Source organism: Triturus cristatus, chromosome 9, assembly GCF_964204655.1.
Source record: "Triturus cristatus chromosome 9, aTriCri1.1, whole genome shotgun sequence".
NCBI lineage: Eukaryota > Metazoa > Chordata > Amphibia > Caudata > Salamandridae > Triturus > Triturus cristatus.
This window is the reverse complement of record NC_140592.1, coordinates 679,224,334-679,247,046: the sequence shown is the minus strand read 5'-3', so window position 1 is coordinate 679,247,046 and position 22,713 is coordinate 679,224,334. Positions and strand designations below refer to the sequence as shown.

Genomic DNA, 22,713 nt, shown 5'->3' with positions numbered 1-22,713 from the left:
CTTACTAGTCTGGGGGGTGTGTGTATGTGGATGAAGGATGTGAGTTCTCTGAAATAAGGAGCTTGCTGGTTGATTGGGTGTGAGTTCTCTGGGATAGGGAACTTGCATTGGGGAGTGATTCCAAAAGTAGTGGCTGAGGTGTCTTCCAGCCCAGCGTGGTGGAAGAGGTTCAGAGTAGCCCAGCTAGGTCTCGGTGTAGGGGCTCACGGCCTGTCTCTGCGGAGAAGGAGTGGGTGGACTGCGTGTCTCCAGGTGCCCGAAACCCAGTGTCAGGGCCTGGATGGGTTCTTTAGGGAACATCAGGTCGGGGGCCTAGGCTGTACCAATAGGTCACTTGAGGAGGATCTCCCAGTGTCTAGAGGACGTGGAGCGTCTGTAATCAGAGCTCCAGTAGTCCTGGTGTCTGGCGGTACCGCTCCAGTTGGGAGGGTGCAGAAGTCCAGAGGGAGGGGTGAGAGGGGGAGGGATTCCCCAGTGGGAACCAGTAGGTCAGGGACCAGCCGGGAGGGCTGTGTCGCCACTGAGTGACCGTGGTGTCGCCACTTCTGTCCTGGGGGGTCTGCACGCACTGTCAGATGGACAGGAGGTAGTGAGATCAGCGCCAGGCAGACTGTCACACGACCCATTAGTTATGTGTCACCCTCGTTAAGTCCTCGTTCGCCAGGCATCTGACCAAAGGGTACGTCCCTCGGTTGGGGAGCCAGTAGTCGGTGTTTCCCGATCTGGACGTAAGGGCAGCTGTAGTCCTGAGGGCAGGTGGGGCTCATCTTAGGTGAAGAGACCCTGCTCTACAGTGGAAGGGGGTGCAGAGGGAGGGAGTCCTCGCCTCTGACCCCTTGGATCCCAGGTGGTAGACCAGTTGGTGGAGAGAGGTCCTAAACTGGTGGGAGAGTTGTGTTCTGGTGGGTGCTTCCCTGGGAGGGTGCGGAACCCCAGAAGTAGAGGTAGGGTGGGGCATTCTTGCCCGTGACCTCTGGTCAGCCTGAGGGTGCGGACCCTAGGTTGAAGGATCAGTGGTAGTTGGGAACTACACTGAGAGGGAGAGTGGAGAATGGCTTGTACGCCAGGGGTTACTACCCCCCACCCTGGGTTTGGCAAGGACCAGTGGTATCTGGGTGGCCTAGGGCCTGGTCCTGGCCATGGACAACTAGGTAGTACCAGTGGGGTAGCCTAGTTGGGCCTGAGTTCTTTTCGGTTTTTTTTTTTTTTCCAGATGGAACCATGTTGATTGAGAATGGCGTAGAACAGGAGTGTCCCTGCAGTGCGGGCCTGCGTCCGTGTTCTATCGCCCCAAGCAGGGAAGACCATCACGGTGGTGATTGGTCTGCCCTGCGTTTTGGCTGGAAGGGGGTTGTGTTGGACTTGGCCCTTCTGGCAGGTTCACCCCTGAACTTTTTGCTCTTTATTGGTGATTGGTGCTATGTTCTAAGTGCTAATTCCTGACAGTGGTCCATGTGGCCCTGTCCCCTGTATATATAATCCCTTGTAAATTCTGCCCGTGCCTGTTGGCACATTGTAGAGTTTTTTTATCTAATGTGTTGTGTATAATACAAAGGCTATTTTTATAGAATACCTTGTGTGGAGTTTCCTTTGTGGTGGTCCTTGGGTGTTGTTGCTGGGTGCGCGCGCAAACGCTTTACACATCGCCTCAGGGATAAGCCTGTCTGCTCGTGCCAAGCTACCAAGGGGGTGAGCAGGGGTTATCTTTGGCGTGTAACTCCCCAGCCCTGACTAGAGTGGTGGTTTCTGTTGGCTTTGGCGCAAGCCCTAGCCAACCAGAAATCCCATTTCTAACCGGGAAAAAGCGGATTCCACCCTGCAAAGATTTAAAGATAGCAGGGCTACTGCGACATCTTTAGGTTTGCAGACGCAGTCAAAAGGGTTTGGCTTCAGGAAGTATAGAGGATTTGGGAGGTCATCCTTTTCGTTCCTTCCGTCAACCTCAGCGGCAGCAAAATCCTCTCTATAGATCCTATAGAGGAAGATAAAGGGGTTGGCGTGGTTCTGGCTGCAATCCCTCCTCCTCTGCTCCCAATGAAGCTTCAGGGAAGCAGCCCTAGATTCCCCATCCTGGATCATGTGAGGCCTGTTGGGGGTTGGGTGTCCCACTTTCTGCGAGGTTGGAAATCCGTCACAACGGACCTTTGGGTTTTAAACCTTGTGGAGAATGGGTACGCCCTTCCCTTTCGGGAATTTCCTCCCCCTTACCCTCCTTGCCAAGGTTTTTGCTCAGAGGACCATCTGCTTCTTCTGTAGAAGGAGCTTCTTGCATTTCTACAAAAAGGTGCGATAGAGGTGGTTCCAGAGCAGGAAAGAAGTCAGGGATGCTACTTCTGGTATTTTCTGATTCCCAAAAAGGACGGCAGATTGCGTCCAATCCTGGACCTCAGTCTTGAATTTTTACCTGAAACAGCAGAAATTCAAGATGCTAACCCTTGCACAGGTTCTTCAAGCGTAGCAGCAAGAAGACTGGATGGTGTCAATCGACTTGCAGGATGCGTATTTCCACATCCCAATCTTGAAGTCGCACACGAAGTATCTTATGGTTGGGTCGCAACACTACCAGTTTGTGGTCCTCCCGTTTTGGTCTTACTACTGCACCTCAAGTCTTCACCAAGGTAATGGCGTTGGTGGCTGCCCATCTCAGAAGGTCGGGAATTCTGGTTTTTCCCTACCTGGATGACTGGCTTCTGAAAGCAGAGTCCCCGGAGATGGTGCAACGTCATCTGCAGGTAACATCTCAGCTGTTATTCGACTTGGGGTTTTCAATCAATGTGCCCAAATCTCACCTGGTGCCCTCTCAACGCAGCCTGTTCATAGGGGCGGCACTGGACACTACTGTGTGTCTAGCATTTCCTCCTCCACAAAGAATTCTCGACATTCAGGAGATGATCCCTTTATTCCACAATGGAGCGGTTGTTCCAGTTCTGAAGGTCCTTCGCCTGCTCGGTCTGTTCGCCTCCTGCATTCTGTTGGTCAACCATGCACGCTGGCACATGAGGGCACTCCAGTGGTGTCTCCGCAGGCAGTGGTATCAGCACAACGGAGATCTCGGGGAGTCGATCAGGATCTCCAGAGAAGCTGCAGCGGATCTGTGTTGGTGTTGCGTGGAGGGCAACCTGTCTCGATGAAAGCCCTTTCATCTTCCTCCAACGGTGGCCACAGTGATAACGGGTGCCTCCACCCTAGGGTGGAGTGCTCATCTGGGGGATCAAGTGTCTTTGGTCTCCAGAGGAAAGATTGTCTTAGATCAATCTTTTAGAATAGTGGGCGATACGTTTGGCGCGCAAGGCCTTCCTCCTTTCCCTTCGCGGTCAGTCGTTACAAGTCCTGACTGACAACACTACCGCGATGTGGTATGTCAACAAGCAGGGAGGAGTAGGGTCGTACCGTCTCTGCAGAGAGGTGTTGCGGCTCTGGTCCGATTTGCTTGATGGTGAATCCTCTGGCCGGGGTGCTGAACAGACGTGCGGACAGTCTCAGTCGACAGCTTTCCGCCGACCACGACTGGACGCTTCATCCAGAGGTAGTTCAGCACATCTTCCGGACGTGGGGGACTCCTCGGGTGGACCTTTTTGGCACTCTCGAACACACATTGCCCGTCATTCTGCACACTCCAGTGTCCGATGCAGGGGGTGTTGGGCGACTCGTTTCAGATGAGTTGGGGCTCACAGCTCCTTTACGCGTTTCCTCCCATACCCTTGATTCCTTGGGTTTTGAGAGAGATTCGCCAAGACTGGGCCTAAGTTGTATAGATCGCCCCGGATTGGCCAAGAAGGGTGTGGTACACAGATCTACTTCACCTTTCTTCGCACCCTCCGCTATGTCTCCCTCTGAGGGCAGACCTCCTCTCGCAGTCGGAGGGGCAGGCTCTTCCCCCGTCTTCCCCCCCCCCCCCCCCCCCCCCCCCCCCCCCTCGCTCCACCTCCAGAGCCTGCACCTTCATGCCTGGAGATTGAACGGGGCAACCTGAGTTCTTTCTCTCTACCGCCTGATGTGGTGGATGTTATTTTATCGGCCAGGCGACACTCCACCAAGTCTATTTACTCCTACAGGTGGTTTAAGTTTGTAAAATGGTGTGGAGAGAGAGATCCATTGACCCTTTAAAAGCCCATCTTTCCAATGTGCTTCAGTTTGCTCTTTCCTTGGCTCAGCAAGGTTGTGCTGTGGCCACGGTTAAGGGCTATTTTATCAGCTTTATCGGCTTTTCTGTGTCTTTCAGATCAGCTGTAGTTATTTAAGTCTCCTATTTTAAGATTTATCAACAGTCTTACTAATAGGTTTCCACCTACTCCCTTTGTAATGCCACAGTGGGACCTTAATCTTGTTTTAACTTTTTTGATGGGGTCCCCTTTTGAGCCCCTTCATAGCGGTCCTTTGAGCCTGTTGTCCTTTAAAACAGTCTTTTCTTGTAGCCATAACCTCGGCAAGGAGGGTGAGTGAGCTTCAAGCTCTTACCTCTAAACCCCCGTTTTTATCCTTACATGCTGAAAGGATAGTCCTCAGGACCAGGGCTGCTTTCTTACCTAAGGTAGTTACTCCCTTTCATCTGGGGCAGTCCATTAATCTCCGTGTTTTATCCTCCCCCCTCGCCCTTCCAAGGAGGAGGAGAGACTTCACTGATTGGACCCTAAAAGAGCTGTCAGCTTTTATTTGGACAGAACGACGGGTTTTCGTTTGGATGATCAGCTCTTCGTAGGCTATATTGGACACTCTAAAGGCAAGGCTGTGCACAAGCGCTCTCTGTCCAGGTGGATCATCCTAGCCATCAAGATCTGCTACGCCCTTGCTGGTAAGGTTCCTCCTGAGGGTGTTAAAGCTCATTCAACTAGAGCTGTCTTCAACCTCTGCTTTGGCCAGGGGTGTTCCTGTTGCAGACATTTGTAAAGCCGCGACTTGGGCCTCCCTCCATACTTTTGCAAAGCATTATTGCTTAGACACTGAGATGAGGAGGGAGGGCTACTTTGCGCCCTCTGTCTTGAAAGATTTTTTGGTATAGGAAGGTGGACACCCTCTCCAGGAGTGGGACTGCTGTGGGAATCTATTCACAAGGTGAGGAATCCACTGGCAGATGTATCCATCAGAAGAACAAGTTACTTACCTTCGGTAACGCTTTTTCTGATGGATACAGTATCTACCTGGGGATTCCTCACTGGCCCACCCGCCTCCCCGTTGTCCACCTTTGTATACCTTAAAGGATGCCTTGCTTGACATGTTTTACATTGTATCTTCTTTCTATCTGGTACACTTATAGGAAATATTTATGTTCTTTAGCTTTCCTTTTGTATATGTACTATGTATATTTGTTCGAATGTTGTATATTGTGTATACTTTGAATCTGTCGGTCCACCTGTTTGCCTCGGAGGCACGGAAAAAATGGGTGGAACTGACGTCATTACGCCGACGTGGCTCTTATGGCTCCGGTGACGACATACGGAGTCGCGAGCAGAGCCGAGGTATTATGACGTCCACGTCGGCGTGGAGAGCTGGAGAAAAAATTCCGTGGAATGCTGGCGCAGGGGATATTCCTAGGGTGAGGAATCCACAGGCAGATACTGTATCCACCAGAAAAAGCGTTACCGAAGGTAAGTAACTTGTTCTTTTGACTCAAGGATCCTAAACGATGGAGTAAGTGATGTAGTTGACCAGAAGGATTGTATTTGAGGTTGTAGTACCAGTTGTACAGGTCCGTGTAGAAAATGTCTACACACAAAATTGAACACTTTATGCAGTGAGGCTTTAGGTCACTTATTTTGGTCTGGTTTCTTCAATGTTCATTTCAAAATATGCACATGACCTAGATGCATAGACGGAACATGCTGGCTGTCTGTTGCACTGGGGAGTATTTGATTTCTTTCAGCTTAACTTGGGCCCAGCCATTCGTCCATTTGCTCAGTCAGGCTGCCAACATGTGCTAGGAAAAAGTGCTTGGTAAGAGGTCTTTAAATTTTTTATATATATATATATATATATATATATATATATATACACTTTATTGCACAAAGTTAAACTTTTTTTTATTAATCCGAAAATGGAGGTACCATTGTTAAGAGTTTACAAGGAGAGTAGAAATGATCATCCTGATTCGGGTATCACTTAAAACTAGCCTTGCCCAAGACCCACTTGACTTTCTCACCCGAGTAGTGCCCAACTAGTGTGCTGTTTTTTTTTTTTTTGGGGGGGGGGGGCGCGTAAATGAAGCATTGCCACATTATTATACTGCTGGGTCTCATTACCTGCATAGACTAGTTGCACTAGTTATGAATCGGGACGTGCTCGCACTCACGCGATTGAGCGCACGCTCTCTCGCAGTTGCACACTCGTTGAAAAGTTCTGTGTAACTTCCTTTTCGGCACAAGCTATTTGGAAGAAGGTTAACCCTTTGCAAGAGTTAACTGTGCCCGTGATACTTGCAAGACTTGATATTCAATCCACAGTGTTAGCAGATGGAGGTGCTGCATTGACCTTCTGTTTTTGTTGTTAATGGTCAGTCAATGCATGCTGTCTTCTGAAATCTAAGCCATCTCTTCTGCTTCGAACAGGCCAGTTATGGAGATGTTATGGCTCAACCTAGGTAAATGTATGTGTGGCTCTTGTGCGGGGCGCAGGGTGGAGGGGTGTTGTGGGGGCGGAGGTTGCGGTGGGGGGGTTCATAATCTGGGACGGGTCTGGGAGTGGGACGGGTATGCTCAGACGCGAGTCCCGTGCTCTCCACGCCACTTGAGTCCAGCTATCCTGGCTGAAGAGAGGTGAAACCGGTCCTAGGATGCTTGATTCCGGTTTGGAAGACATGACTTGGCAGTTCGGGCTGGACTGTTCCCATGAGGCACAGGGTCAAGACTGAATTGCATATGGCCATGTCTAACTGGGGTGGTTTGGTGAGCAAAATAAAGATGGATTAAACCCAGATCTGTGACTGGGGGTGAATGTTTTGCCAATGTGCAATATTCTGTCCATCTTGTGTGTTTTGGGGTAAGCATGTTCTCCATGCAGGCTGCAATGCAGCCTGCATGGAGAAGGGTAGAGCGGGTTGACCAAACAGTCATTGCATACTCAGGAGTGGGCAAACCACTCCTCCCCTGCCCTGCTCCGTAAGCAAAGCAGCCCCGCCCTCCCTCCCACCCACAAAAACATAAAATGGTAATGACTGTTACCATTTTGTTTTTTGTTTTTCGCACTGTGAGAAAGCACTGGGGTGAACCTCCTCTGCCATAGTGGAGGAGGCACCACTGGTGTGGCTCCTATTCAAGTTGCTCTGTAGTAAACTGAAAAATGCAGGTGGGGGTGTGTGCTAGTGGGTTGACATTGCATGATGTAGTTGATGTGAACTGCTCGGAGAGGGGATATCTAGGTTTGGTGGTGCAGCTTTGCCTATCTTGCAGCCTTCAGAAGCATCAAGTCACAGGCAAAGTGTAGTCCTTTTACTGTATACTAGTTTATTTGGACCGGGTTAGTAACACTGTATTTGAGGTTTGCCATTCATGTTTTCTAGTTGGATTGGTATTAAAGTTTTAGATCGCCTATTTGTCTAAAGGGTTTTTATTTGCTTGTATCTCAGCCATCTCTGTAAAATTCAGTGAGCATTTAATTTCTTGCCGCAGTCTTGGTGGACAAGGCATGCTAAGTGTCTTTAGGAAAAATTAATTGTAAACGAAGTTATCTATTATTGGGTATCGCAGAATAGGTTCATTCAGTAGGTAAATGGCACTTGTGCGGCCATGAAACACTTAAGGAACTGAAAAGCATACACCAAGTTGCTAAACTTTTGTTTTTTTTTCTTTGCATATGCTTACAACTCCAGTTAGACAAAATGAGGCATAATAGACTGAGAACACCACTTTGGATCAGATATCTTTGAAATGCCTGCAGTTAAATGGAGCAGCAAACTTCCTCCACACCGGGCGTAGGACACACATTATACCCTTTACTGTTGCTGCTGTCTACTACAGTGGATGAACTTGAATAACAGAGGTGCCCTATTTTTCATCATACTACTCTGGATTGGGGGGGCGGGCATTATCTGGCTATGACCTGTTTCATGGATTGAAGCCCTGCATGAGCAGCACGGTGGTTAGCAAATCACAAGTTGGCTCTGCGTATTTTTTTTGGTTCAAAACAGTGCTCCTTTAAGATCTGATCTCTAAAGCTCTTCAAGATGTTGAGGTGGTCATTCTGAAAAGCCTGTGCTGCAGGTAGTTAAAAACCACTGATCCAGCTCGGCGAGGAATGGTATGTTTGCTGGATATCGTGTAGGCTGCAAACTCCTTCTGGTTGGATATCGGGGAACCAGAAGTAAATGTTGATGCCACCACCGACAGGACTTGTTTGGCAGAAAAGGTATCCAGGCACTCTGAGTTTGTAGGTCCCCTTTGGAAGCAATTAAAACAAGAAGCATTTTCTTTCAATGCACAGTTTTCAATATGGCAAAGCTGTTAGATAGCTAGCACTCTGCCAACATGTGTTTTGTCCTATGATCATGATACACATGTGATCAAGTTACGATTCCCACAGGAATACCCTTTGTGGAAAAAAGTTTGGAACTGAAAGAGTAAGTGATGGATCAAGGCTGGAGGCTAGGTAGTCATGTTATATAACCATTCTACTCTTATTTGTATTTTTCATATAGTCCTTATCTTGGGGGGGGGGGGGGGAAGGATGTTAGAATAGAGTGCTACAACTTGAAAGAGAATTGTTAGTTGTAGCCCTGAAAGGCTGAATTATCCATTACTACATGAGATCAGGTTTATTCAAACCCGGTCCATGAAAGAGGCTACCAGAAATTGTAAGGGAGTTTTTAAGGCAGAGAACATCTAGACATCCAGGGTTGGGACTTGTCCATCTGCAGAGCATGTCCTAAAGTGTAGGCCGGGGGGGGGGGGGGGGGGGGAGAGGAGGAGTGTTAACGGTAACAGTTGGCTCCATGCAGTAAGTATGTCGTCTAGCTGTGATGTCTGTGCTTCTGCAGTTATAAAAATGTGACTGAATCATTTTGTAAACAACCCTAAACTTTAAAAGCAGATAACCTATTTGAACAGTATAGAACTTTAGAATGAGTCGCACACCACTGCGTGTTTCGCTAATTGTAAAATGTTTTTTGAACTATGTAAATCAATGCGAGACTTGAACCCAAAAGAAAAAATCAGTTTTTATAGTAGAGCACCTGCTATGTGGAGATGTATATTTTCACCAAGCAGAAAGAATTACTCTCACTCCATGAGTTTTGTATCAAGACTTTTTACTTCAGTATGGTACAGCCAACACCATCAAGTCCTCTCCTAACCAACGTGTTTCGACCACTCTGGTCTTGATCACGGTTAGCGGTAATCCACATTTATGGTCTATATATACGCAACTGCCCATATGGCCATTATGATGCATTATGGGAAATGTGGTTCTACTATGCAAACAGTGACATTATTTAAAGTGCAGTCTTTGGCTACAAATTCGTTTTGTGAATTCATGTTTGTTATATAGGCCACATTTAAGGTCTATATATACACAATTGACCATGTGGCCATTATGATGCATTATGGGAAATGTGGTTCTACTATGTAAAAAGTGACTGTATTTACAGTGCATATTCTTTTTTTTGTGTATCAATGTTTACTATACAGGTTCAATTAGTAATGGCTTAGTGCCTGAGACATTGTGTGTTCACCTTAATGTTAGCTATTTTTGCTAACACTTCTTTCATTTACCGGCTTAGTGCCATTGGTTTCCTTTTTCAATTGAGACCAATACTGTTAATAAGAGTACTTTGCAAGTGCGTCTTTGTTGAACAATGTCTCCATTCATATTCCTGCTAAGTGCCATTTCTTTCATTCACATGTCATTTCTCATTTACGGCAACAGTATTTCTTGTGAGTATTTACAGGTGGACATGAAGTTCTTCGTCCCCATTCAATCCGTTCAGATGTTTTGTTCGGAAGTATGAAGTATCAGTATGCATATCATTGTATCATGCATTTTTTCTGAACTGTACTTAAGGCTAACGAGTTAGAGGAACACATGGTAACCAATATACTACTTGTACATCTACACTTATTATGAGCAAGCAGGTAAAGTGGGTACTTGGTGTGCAGGAGTGCACACAGTAGCTTGCTAACAATCCACCATGCTGACAAGACCTTATTCTACTTGTCCTTGTAGTATATATGTTTTCTGAACAATGCATTTTTAGCGTAGGCAGAAGGTAAGAAAGCCTAGGGTAACCGTATTCTATTTGTACATCTGTACAGACTAAGAGCAAGTTAGGAAAAGTGGGCAGAAAATCATACAAATGCATATAGTATCTTGCTCGCAATTCATCCAGAAAGAGCATTAGATGTATCTTTATCTTGTAGAGTTTCTGAACAATGTGTCGTGCAATTCAAATGGCATATTGTAACCATATTTTGTTAGCGCATAGTTGAATCAAGTAAGGAAAAAGCTACTTGAGTTATTAATACATTTCAGTTAACAATTGTCTTGTGGGGCTCAGATTTCTCAAATTGGTGCTATGGTGAACAAGACTAGCATTCCTCAAAGAAAAAGGTTACACAATTCTTTGGTCTTGAGCGGTGTTTTTACGCATTTCAATGGTGTATCTAGAGAAAGTAGTTTGTTTGAGTATATGTAATCTGTGACCTAGATAACTCGGTAATGGATTTCTGCATCCTGGTTTAGGCCAGTCTTAAACTGAATCTGTTTGCAGGATCCATTGGCTTTCTGTCTTTGCTTTACTATTTGGTTACAACCCCTTGGGTGTGTGGTGGGGTATGCTCATTTCCCAAGAACTTTAAATTATCGCTGTGTTCATGTTCTCTTAAAATATGTTCTATTGGACCTTGTTTAGTATCGGACATATGAATTTTCCTTAGTGTTTTTGTACGTGGGTCTTTAGTGCACATATTGTACAGACTATATAAACCTTTTGACAGGGGCATTTGATTGAATAAATAATGGTACTGTTGCAGGTACCATTGATAACTGATCTTTTCCCTTGTTCATGCCCATTACAAATTGAACAGTCCCTGCTTGTGAAAAAGCCCTATATGGATTCCTTGGTCATTATATCAGGTCATTATGTTTATGATGCAAATGTGAGGTGCGTAAGGATTTGTATAAGATTGCATGCTGTCCCAAAGCCCATTTGTGGGTGATTACTTGTATCTTCCTAAGGGCAGGATGGCTTTCTAGTAGGTGCCAATGGTTTTTGAGAATTTTCCTGATATTGGGATGGCCATTGGAAATTGGTTATAAAGCAAATTGGTTCTTTCCCATTTTTCTCGGTGGTTTGTAGTAGAGTGGCACAATTGATTTTGCCTATTTTGTCTGATCTGTCTTATCCATCTTCTGAGGATTGTACCCTTCTTTTTAAGACTGTTCTTTATTGCCCGACTGGCATGGCTGTAGCGTTCATTAATACTGCAATTTCTTCGTGCTCTTATCCTTTATGGATAATCTTAATGATGCTCTGTATGACCACTTTCTGCATTATGTATGAAGTTTGCCACGGTCTAATTCCTGTGCATTCTGGTCTGTATTTTACTGCCTATATTGTGATCCAGAATTCAACCTCTAAGTTTGAAATGTTTGTAATTTTAATATTGGAATTAATTTCAGTAACAGTTTTCCAATATTTGTCATTCCCTTATCATGAGGATATTATTGATGTAGCGACCCCATAAGATCACTTACCTGGAGATGGTTAAATTGTTCATCCCACAGCCAGTATTTTCTACTTAACCCATAAATATACAAGTGCATGATGAAGCACATTTTGCTACCATCAGTGCTCCCTGTTTTTAAATGTAGAATTCTCGATTAAAGCAAGAGACAGTGAGACAGAATTCCAACATATTCAAGATCATTTGGTTGTTTTCCAGAAGTGGGCTGGCCTTGCCGATAATGCTCGTCTCGCTGCTTATGTTCAGTTTGTGTTAGATTTGTGTTGGCTAGCCACATCAGTTGTGACCAAGAGGTAGTCCTCCAGCGAATCCAGGTCCTGTAATTTCTGAAACCTAGTTGCTGTATCCCTGATGTAAGATGGCATGAGTTTCTTATGTGATTGTCCCCAAATTCAGCAAGGCATGAGCAGATTGAATTAATTAATACCTGCAATAGGATGTCCCTTTGGTGGCTATCCTTTCTTGTGGATTTTTAGTAGGAGGTTGTGTGGCCATGGTTGGATGTGTTGTGTAAAGGGAAGTTGTTTTTCTTCTTCAGGGTAGGCAGTCCTTCCTATTGCCAGAAGTTTAGTTTTATCTGGATATTATCCATCAGATTGTTCTAGAGTTTCTCATTACATTGTGCAAGCCTATTACCAACTAAAGGACCTGGATTATCGAGTGTAGGCGCACAGTTTTCAAACACTTTAGCCTCATATAATTATATATGTTGATCTCTTTTCTCTGTTGTGCTCATGTTTTGAGGTAGCTTTCTATTTCTGTGTATACTAGCAAAATTCTGCCTCCAGGTCCAACATAACTGCTGTTGAACGTCCATAGTATTCCTAGGTGGTAATTGAGGTTTTTAAAAAAATAAAGTGGTTTTATGCTTGAAGGTGTTTAGTGACGGAAAATAAGTTTATATACCTGTTGCCAAAACTTGTGGTAATATCTGTCTCTATACTGTTCAGTCCCCTGGATTAGAGGGCTTTAACCTAGTCTGGGACTATCCATAGCCAGTAGATTCACTTTGATGGAACTGGGACTTATTGGACATTGGATTAGAGCCAATAGCCCTCTTTTTCTCAGATTTGCCAGCTTGTATGGACACTGAGCTCTCTCCAAATGCTACCCAGTACAGTATAGAAATGAATGGCTTTGTATTTGTTGCTATTGTTCCCCCCCCCCCCCCCCCCCTCTTTTTCTTCCTTCCAGAGTGGGACTGGCTGTAGGTTCTAATGGAAAGGCAGCAGTGGCAGTACCTGTTGCCCTTGTTAGCCTGTGGTATAGGGAGTCCTCTAAGGGAGAGCTTGGCTTGTTCCCAGTGAAGTTTGAGATAAATTGCTTATTTTCATACAGACTTCCCTATGTACTAAATCTTTGTGTTGACATTTGCGAAATCACTTTGGCTCATGCGTTACTGGCAGTAGTGAATGTTGATGACTGTGAGGATGAGTAGAGATGCTCTTTGCCCATTTGTTTGCCTACCTCACCCCAGGCCCTGGAACTGCATGCAACCGGCACCATCCTAACAATGTAGAACTGGGGTTCAAGTTGCTGTTTATAGCTTGGCAGGGTTGGACACACCCACCTCCTCCACTAGGTGTTTTAATGAAGATTGGGTGAACCCAATAATGTGCAGAAATGTTTGTGCGTATAGATAGTATAGCTCTGGCACCTCAAATTCCCCCAATTGGGATTGCAATGAGAGGGTCGCGTTTAATGCTGGTTTACTGTTTTGCTGCCCATGTAAGTCTAATAAACTGCATGAACCTGATGGGGGAGGCTTTAGGTAATGAGATGTTAACATAAAGGTAAAGTAGTTTCGGGAGCAATACAGTCTTTGAGCTGCCATCTTCCAGCCAGCGACAAGGAGGAGTTACCCATCTAGAAATCAGTTCAGTCATTTTATGCTGTCCCTGCCTATAATCTCCTTTCAGGACCATACTTCTATTCATCCAAGTACCAAAGTACTTGATAGTCACTACAAAGGGATTTCTGATTTGTATTTCTTGGTGCTGTCCGAGGGAAAATCAGACTTTCTCCACTTAGTGATCATTCCTGATGCAGAGCCAAAAGTTTTTCTTTAGGAATCCTATTCAGGCACTCTGTAGGGTGTCTTAAATATAGGGTTATATCGTCTGCTATAATTGAGGTTTTGTCTACTGGTATAGCGCGTCACTTATTCTGAATAATATTGTCAGCATCACCACTAGTGGCTCCAGAACCAATGCAAATAGAATCCGAGATGGTGTGAGGGGTGGACTTCCCTCTCTTGTACCTCTGGCGAAGCAGATGGTGGGTGACTACTCGCCATTTATACGGATTCTCACTGAGGAGGAGTAAAGCAGTCTATTCCAGGTTATGTCTGGGGCAGACCTATTGTAAGTTGTGTGGTAAACTCGTAACTCCATTCTAGAGAATCAAATGCTCGCGAGGCACTAAGGACTAAATCAAAATCAGGCTTTAGGTCCTGCATGAGCGCAAAGGTATGCAGATTATAGGCAGTTGAACAGCCTGGAACTAACCCATACTGATCCAGACGATCCAGGTCCGGTAGTAAGGGGCTGAGACTGTTTGCAATTAATTTGGAAAAAACATTGCGTCACAATTTAGGGGAGACAAGAATAGATATGAATCGCAATTATTGTTTTCTTGACTTTAACAGGGCAGCTATTATTGCTTACTGCAAAGTAGGAGGTATTATCTGCTGCTGCCTAGGTTCCTCTGTCTCTCATGAATACTTACAGATCTACTACTTTACTTCAATTAATGGACCTCTAAAGCTGCTAGCCATTACATTATCATTTAGACATGCATGTTACTCCAACAAAATTCACGCCTCTTCCTCCCTCTCCTTGGCTATTGGTGTGTCTTTGGAGGATCTTTCTGCTTACTTGCCAGTCTATTGGTACTAGTAACTTAGCCATACTTCTGGTCTCCTAACTATTAAACATCCAACAACTAATTAATCCCCCCCCCCCCCCCCCCCAGACAAGGCTTGTCATGCTTTTCCGCTATGGGTCATACCACATATGGTTTTTATTGTGTTTCATCAAGTATTGGTCTATCAACGATCTAGATTCCTCCAATGTTTTGAGTTAATTTTGTAGTCTAGTCAAGTGCGTTCAAAGTAATTTCCGGTTACCACTAGCTTTAGCTATATGTATACCCCGTATTGTAGACTTAAAGGTCTCCCACACCACCCCCAAAAGACCAATGGTCTGAGCCTTTTCGACAGCATCATATATCGGCCCCTTGGTGTAAAGCTTGCTGATGATGGCTAGATTAGAACTTGATCTCTGTTCAGAGCGCTTTGTGTATAGGAGTTCCAGGGAGCTACGCCAATTCTGTAGGAACCGTCCTAAAGACTCATTGGTTTAACTGGAGGACACACTTTGCTTCGAGTGCAAGTCATTCAGCTATCGGCCAAGTTATCTTAACTTATACTTTAATGTTTTTTCATTCAATTGATGTCTATTCTTATGTTGTCAGTTTGATAGTTCTGTGATCTCAAATGATAGTTCCCATTCAAAGAAGTTTCAAAGCTTGAGCTCTTGGAATGGCCTCTTTGGGCTGGGATTTTTGCCTTCTACATCCAGCTGTACATGAACGTGACCGGTACAGCTTCTGGAATTAAAGGGGCCGTGTCAGTTTTCATATTAGAACATTGTCTGTTTGCGAAGTGTTCTCAGTCTCTTGACTATATATATTTTAATTGGCTTACACATTTTTAAAGTAGAAGCACCTTACTAATTGACTTTCACTTTGAAAATTGTAATTCGAATCCCCCACTTGCAGTGTTTTTATGGTTTAATATTATGAACACATCCATGACATTACTGTGTTATAGGATTTAAACAAATATGTATTACATGTGGTGAGTGGGCTTGGTGGAGTTGGGATCGTCAGTTGTCCAATTTTTGAGCTGTAGAGTAGAAATGTGGATTAGTATTTGGAGAGAGGGTTGGGTTCCATTTTGTATCTCTGAGCAGTCAAAATGTTGTCCTCTCCTGATGTTGAAAAACAAATGATTACATGCCTTTAAATCTTTTTAGATCATCCCCTAAGGCTTCGCTGCACACAGTTCGGACTATGAGGCATACCCAGAACAGCATGCGGGCGCAGGCTGCGGTCCCGAGTGGGGTAAAGCCTGGAATTGTACGGCAGCAACAGCATGCACGGGTTGTTGGAGCGCGGATCTCGCGAATCCCTGAGAGAGGGGATGCCCCAGCTATCCAGCACAAGAGTGTGCACCACACCCACTTGAACTTGCAGCCAGAGGAGCGCCAGGCCTTCTTCATGCTCCTGGGTGAGTCATTTGCATTGGAATTCAGTGTACTCTTCCTTGCCCACCTGCATTATCTTGGTTTGGGGGGGGAGGCATGTAAGGTGTGTGTGCTGCCCTTCAGATTGGATAGCCTGTTGATGCTGACATGTGCCTAGGAAGCGCTGTTGGAGCATAACATGATTACTTAACAGTATCAGCAGGCTGGGATCCTTTGCCTTGCTGAATGAAATGTGTTCAGTGCGCAAGAATATCTGCTTCATAGTAGTTTGACGACAAGGCCACTAAGCTCGCGGTGTAGTGTTTCTTTATTTTTAAAATAACAATCGCAGCCCCTGAAAGTTTTCCTGGCAGCCAAGTGCATGCTTAAGGTGTGGGTGTGTAGAACTGGTTGAGCCAAAGACTGATCTCGCCAGTTGCGGGAGCTCAAACTAACTGTTTGGGGTTAACTACAGTCTAATCAGTGACTTGAAATGTTGGGTAGGATTTTCATAAAACTGGGGCTACTGAGTTAGTTCAAAACTTTGTCTGCATTGTAGCTCACAATATGCTGCATGTTGGTGTCTGGAAGTGTTGCTGGCGGTGGCTAAATGGTAACACTATAATTGCGCCCATGTGACACAAGAACCTCATTTTAAGTAGTGTTCTGTCGGGCATTTTATTTTTTTATTTTCATTGCAGAAAATGACTTGATACAGGAGTTCCTGTCTATGGATGCCTGCCACAAGATTTCTGATAAGGTACTACTTTTTGCATGCTACGTGCTGTGCTTCTTAAATGGACTTGCAATTTGCTTTGAATAGTTAGTGATCCATAAGCCCTGCTCCCAATTAGCATATCTCGTTCATATTTCCTGGTGGGGACCTGTGAGGTATAGCCCTGCACGTTTTGATAGTCCTTTAAGATAAATATCTGCCAAGTGAAATAAGTCCCCTGCCTTTTATGGCACAAATCCTCACATCTTTATCCTGCTTGTTGCCCCTCCCCCATTCACCAGTAACGTAAGGGTAGAGCAGAGTGGTAGCCACTAGGTAGGACTCTAGACGAGGTTTCATAATTTGGGGTTACATTTCTTGATCGGAGTGTATTGGAACAGATTTTGCTTACGCCATTTTAACAGCTAAACAAACTGACTATACAAGCACCAGTGTGTTTTCGAAGGTTACCCTAAGGCAAGCTAGGACTAAAGTGTGTGATGGGTTAATGTTCAAAATATTTAATTAAATTTTCGATAAGAGCCTACAAAAAAAATCTCCGAAAAGGAACAAACGTTCATACAGTAAAATAATACGTTAGTAGATACATTGTAAATTATAAATGAGCATCAAGAATATTTTTCAATTACCTATAACGCAAAAATCATATTGTAAAATAAATGAAAAGGACAACAAATCTATATAGAGCTGCTAAGTTAAAGTATTAAGCCCAACCATAGGAAATTATACAATACTAACACTTACAATTCAAACCTAAATATTAATCAATTGGTTTCCAAACTTTTTGATAATTCGGAGTATTATGAATTATACCAGATAATGTAAAATTAGTGCCTCTTCTCGTAAAAATGATCTGAGCCCACCACGCATGAACTGATTATGAGGAATCTTTCCAATTAGTAGTAATTGACTTTAAAACTGCTGATATGAAGAAATCAAAATTTGTTCAGCAGAGACTTTTTAGTGGAGAGAGAATAGGATTTGCTGATAACTATTATAACAGCAGAGGCCTGTTTTAGTAATGCTATGAGTGCTGGAGCCTTTTATGCAGGCTAATGGGTTCTCTCGGTGCAGCTAGTAGCCGACCATCTTACAGTACTAACAGGTGTTACTGCCTCAAAAATCCCCGGTCCTGTCTGCATTCCACAACCCATGTGCTTGTCATTTTTGCCTGCAATTATTACTGCTAGTATGGGCTACTTGTAACCTACTTATGCTGAGCAGTTCCTGCCTCAACGATGTGAGCACATTTAAGTTTGTTTTTATTTACATAGAATTTTTTTTTTCTCAGTCGCTTTTTCTGTGTCTCCACTGTGCATCCCGGCACCGGTTTCAGGGTATCGCCCCTAATCCGCCTGGCTAGGTCCCAGGATGCCTGTTTCCGGTCCAGGGATGACCTGGCTTGGCAGTTCAGGCTGGAATGTGTCAACTGGGAGCAGGGTCAAGACTGATTTGCATAAACTAGGGCGGCATGGAGAGCAAAAAATGGGTTTAACCCAGATCTGTGACTGGGGGTGGGTTTAATATGTTCAGCATTCCGTACTTTTTGTGTTGTCTACAGTAGCAAAGACTGTCACTTGTAGGTTTTCAATTGAGTTAGCTTGCCATTTGATTAACCAGTTTGCTGCTCTATTTACGCATCATGATAGTGTGTAGACTGACTCGCTTATGTATAAATACCAATCGAGACATTGAAAACGCCCGGGAACCTTTTCTTTTTGTCACCTGATAGGAAGCAACCTTCAGTACAGGGGGTTGGGGGGGGGGTGGTCGGGGAAATTACTGTTTACTTTCTGGGTACTATCAAACATCTTAACGAAGCAGCCTAGTGCACTTTCAAACTGCTTCATTGTGTGTTCTCTCACAATGTTTGGGACTAGGACGGATTTGATCTCCCCTCCAAGGTCCATTAGGAAATCGAGCTAGTCACAAAAAATTTAGAGCAGAGACACAGACCCACACTTGTGCAAGGGGCCAGCTGGATACTAGAGAAATCTGTCAACATCCGACACTTATTACGAGTTCTAGGTGGCGTGGCGTGGCTTGTGAGGACGCCACTGATTTTTAGGTCTCGCTGAGCTCAGCGCATGCGCTGGCTCGGAGAGACATTTTGTATGTGGGATTTTCAAAGTGCTGCTGGCTGGCCTAGCGCTTGCGTTCACGCGATCGTGTACGCGCGCAGCCGGCCGCCAGCAGCACTTTGTAAACTGTGCTTTAGCGTGTCATCGCGACCGCTTTCAGAGCGATCGCGATGACTTTCGCTTTTATGGCCGCGCGGCCAATGCTTGTTTTGTGTGTGTGCAGTTTTATATAAAGCGAACTCAACCTGAAGGTACTGGAGCGCTTTACATGAGTATCAGGTACATTGCACAAGGTCACATGCAAGATTTTTAGGCGCGGGGAGTAGCACATTCATTTTTTAATCACAGTGGGGTTAAGTAAGGTGCCCACTGGATGTTGCGCTGACGGCTTACCTCGAACTTGTCTCCCCAGTTTCAAAGTCGGCAACTCTAACCACATCTTCTCCCATTCGTGTCACAACCACCCACGGCAACCACTCCAGCAATTAATAGAGACCACACCTTTTTTGGTGAAAACAACTTAATCCAAATATACTGCCCTTCTTGGTAAATTTACCGTTTCGTTCCATTGGCTGCATAATATAATATAGTAATAAAAGAGTGGGGGCGGCGATAAAAGCCAAGGCCCAAAGATTTGCTTACAAATCTGTAGTCCTGCTTTAACCTCTTGCCTTGTTAATCCACCACCAGATGCTTCTTCCTCGTTACCCTTTTCCCGCTTCTGCTCGGCTGCTATTCCCGCTCAACGAACAAAATAAACACTTTAATGCAGCTGGGCGGGGGCTAACAGACGAGGAACGTGCAGAATAACTTGAGCACAGCATATACCAGCAGAGCGAGCACGAGACTAAAGAGCACATCATACATAACAAGCGCGAGCAGAGGGTGACGAAAGATAGCATAGTGTATAGTGCACCTATACCTTATTGTTCAGCAGAGGGATAGGACACAGCAGACTTCAGTCATGGTACACGGAGCGCAGCATAAAAGGGCGGGAGAAAGCCTCTGAACACCACAGACAAGCATTTGCAATGCAATAGGTCTCGCATTTACGCGAGTTTAAGATATTGGCATTGTAAATGACAATGCCTTTTATTTAGGTTTTGGTTTTTGAAATATATATAAAACTTGTCATTTGCAATGCCAATACCTTAAACTCACGTAAATGCGAGACCTATTGCATTGCAAATGCTTGTTTTTCTTGCTTAGAATTCTCTGCACAGTTCAAGCATCAGTTTAAAAACAATTTCCTCGTTTCTGTGACACGTTCTTAAATGTGTGGGGTACAGCAAATCTCCCCATTGTTTCCACATTTCTACCAATTAATACTGTACCACACACATGGGTGGACCTTTCATAACTGACAGGAAAAGGCCAAATATTAATGTGAAAAAAATATGGTCTTCACATGGTCGTTTGTCGCCTTCCTGCCGCATGCAGGAGTCCCAACCACATTAGGGGTGTAGTTCTCAGCAGATGTGTGGCAGCAGGCATGTCTTTTGCCTGGAGCTTTCTGTCAAAAGAAGTAATGGGTTTTTATTTTTTTTATAACCCCTCCTTTAAACTTTGCCGAGGATTTTGGGTAATGTGTTTAGAGTCCTGCAGACCATATCACCATGAATCAGCATATGTCTCTAGTTTTCAGAAATGTCTGTGGTTGGTAGGTTCCACTGGGTTTAGGATGACCCTTGGCACAAATAACTTACCCCAAGGAATCTCTTGATTCAGAAGCATACCTTTGATTCTAGTTTGTAGATCCCATGTAAAACCCTAACAAAAGACCTAGGAATGCGCATTTGGCTCAAGCCTTTTAATGAGATGGGGATAGTTTGTCAGTCATCCTTATGCAGATCCTACAATGCTTTAGGGGGAAGGTGTGCAATTCTGAGTAATGTCTTGCTTGGCGCAGTGTCCTGGCCGGCCATTCGGAGCCAGGATGGTTATACCCCAGCAATAGAAGCCTTTATGATGACCAATTATTAAAAAAATGGTGGTGCTATATTTTCAGAGTCCACGAGCGATAACTGTACCCATATAGGATGGGTAACCTAAACTGGCATTTAATTTGCAGGTGCATTCCAAAATGCACACCACTTAATTTGCCTCTAAGCACCTTGAAACCATAAAGCATTGTCTAGTAGCCCCCATTCTGACCTAAACGACCATATTTTTTTTTGGGGGGGGAGGCGCAGCCTTAACAGGAGGATGTTCCTAAATAAGGGAAAGTGGAGGGAATTACTATGGGGTGAGGGTTGCTAAAGATAGGAATCATCCTGTTCAGTGTTCTCCTGGCCAGCCGGAGCTGGGGAGACATGGCTTGCACAAATAGATTACTTAACCTGGACATAATTAGATAAGATAGTATTATACTTTGCATATACCCCGAGTTTCAGCTCCTCAAATGTTTCACCACAATTTCGCAGTCTGGCCCTATATTAGAGAATAGATTGTGCAAATAACATTCCCTTGGAGAAACCATACACCTAATATTGCCAGACTCCCAACTTTCAGAAATTTTACTTGGTTAGTGTTCCAGGGTTTGTTTATTTGAAAAATGGACCAAAAGTTTGTGCAAATTAACTTTTTGGGGACATTTTAGTGTGATCTCCCACGATGCTCCGAGCTCTTGGTAGAGGGTGGGAAACGCATGGTAGAATGCCCCTCCTCGAGTCCTTGGTTAGTTTTACAGCTTGACTTGCACTTTTGCTGTTCTCCTTATGAACACCACACAGATTGTTTTATCCTCTCATTCTGCATTTTTCACATTGCAGTCTTTTACCTGCTTGACATTTTTTTTTTTTTGCAGCTTTCTTTCCATTTTTTTTTTTTGAAGTAAATTATATTAATTTTAACAAATATTCAGTTGTCTTTTGCTTTTTCGTATTTTCCAATTTCCTAAAGTACTCTGAAGGTAGTTTAAGCAGCTAATTTTAGAGTCTTAAGTTTGGCACCTGGCTGAAGTAGTATCTATGCAGTCTCTCCTAGGGTGACCACCTCATTTTGTATCATCGTTGACTGTTTTCTGTCCGGGGCTTTCAAGTAGACAGAATGGATTTGAGGTGTTGTGCTTTCTATGGAGTTAAAAAGCCTCATACAATACTAGTTATTACCTCCAGGACAGGGAACAATGTCCTTAATGACATGGAGTGAGGTGGTCATCCTAGACACTCCCCAACTATTCTTTTTGGGGAGATTAAAAAAAAATCCATTTGTTACTGATTGCCTAGTGATGGTGTTTCCTATGATATAGTGCAGTTTTCTGTGATTCAAAGTGGGTGGTAATGTCGCTACCTCTGTGAAAGACTGACTAGATTGGCCAAACAATATTTTAAATACTATATATTTATTTTGTGTGCAGTATCTTCTAGCCATGGTTTTGACTTACTTCAAACGCGCTGCCTTGAGACCTGCTGACTACTCGAGGATGAATTTCTTCCTGGCATTGTAAGTACTTAAAGATTTTTGTATCTTCTTGGGAATGTGGAGACTCCAGGAGTGAAGTAGTAGTTTGCCAAGGTTAACCCCCTGCTTAAAGCATAATTTAAATGCCTAACTAAACTGATCTCCTAGGTAAGATTGCTTCTTTCCAAATGTCCTTACACGGAGCCTTTTTTCGCCTCCCTGCAAAGTCTTGGGATGCACATTCCGTTTGAAAACTTCCACTATCTTGGAGGAACGTGAGCCTCCGAATCATTCAAGATAGGCACAGGGTTCTACTTAGTCTGAAGATTCCCTGCCTTAACCCAAAATACTTGGTTCATAATCGCCGGTTTCCCATGTGGTAACTCATCCCCCTTCCTCTGGCTTAGCTTCAGCTAGTAAAGCCCGCCTCCACTACTGCAACTTGGAGATTGAGCCAGTACAACAAAGATTTTGGGAAACTGAACTGAAACCGATGATTCTGCAACCTTTCAAGTGCTCAGAGGGCAGGTTTTAGTAATCTGGTAAAGCCACATGTACGACGTGAAGGGGTCAAAACC

General features: G+C 44.4%; 1 protein-coding gene across 2 annotated transcripts in view; it reads left to right on the top strand.

Annotated features, from left to right (window-relative positions):
* SPDYC (speedy/RINGO cell cycle regulator family member C) overlaps positions 1 to 22,713 on the top strand; it is a 153,270-nt gene that overhangs the window by 38,684 nt on the left and 91,873 nt on the right. For both annotated transcript variants that reach the window (XM_085627978.1, XM_085627979.1), the window contains exons 2-4: positions 15,707 to 15,960; positions 16,618 to 16,676; positions 22,092 to 22,177. In XM_085627978.1, coding sequence (XP_085484104.1) covers positions 15,744 to 15,960; positions 16,618 to 16,676; positions 22,092 to 22,177 — 362 coding nt within the window. In that variant the 5' untranslated portion in view covers positions 15,707 to 15,743. The remainder of the gene's footprint in view (positions 1 to 15,706; positions 15,961 to 16,617; positions 16,677 to 22,091; positions 22,178 to 22,713) is intronic.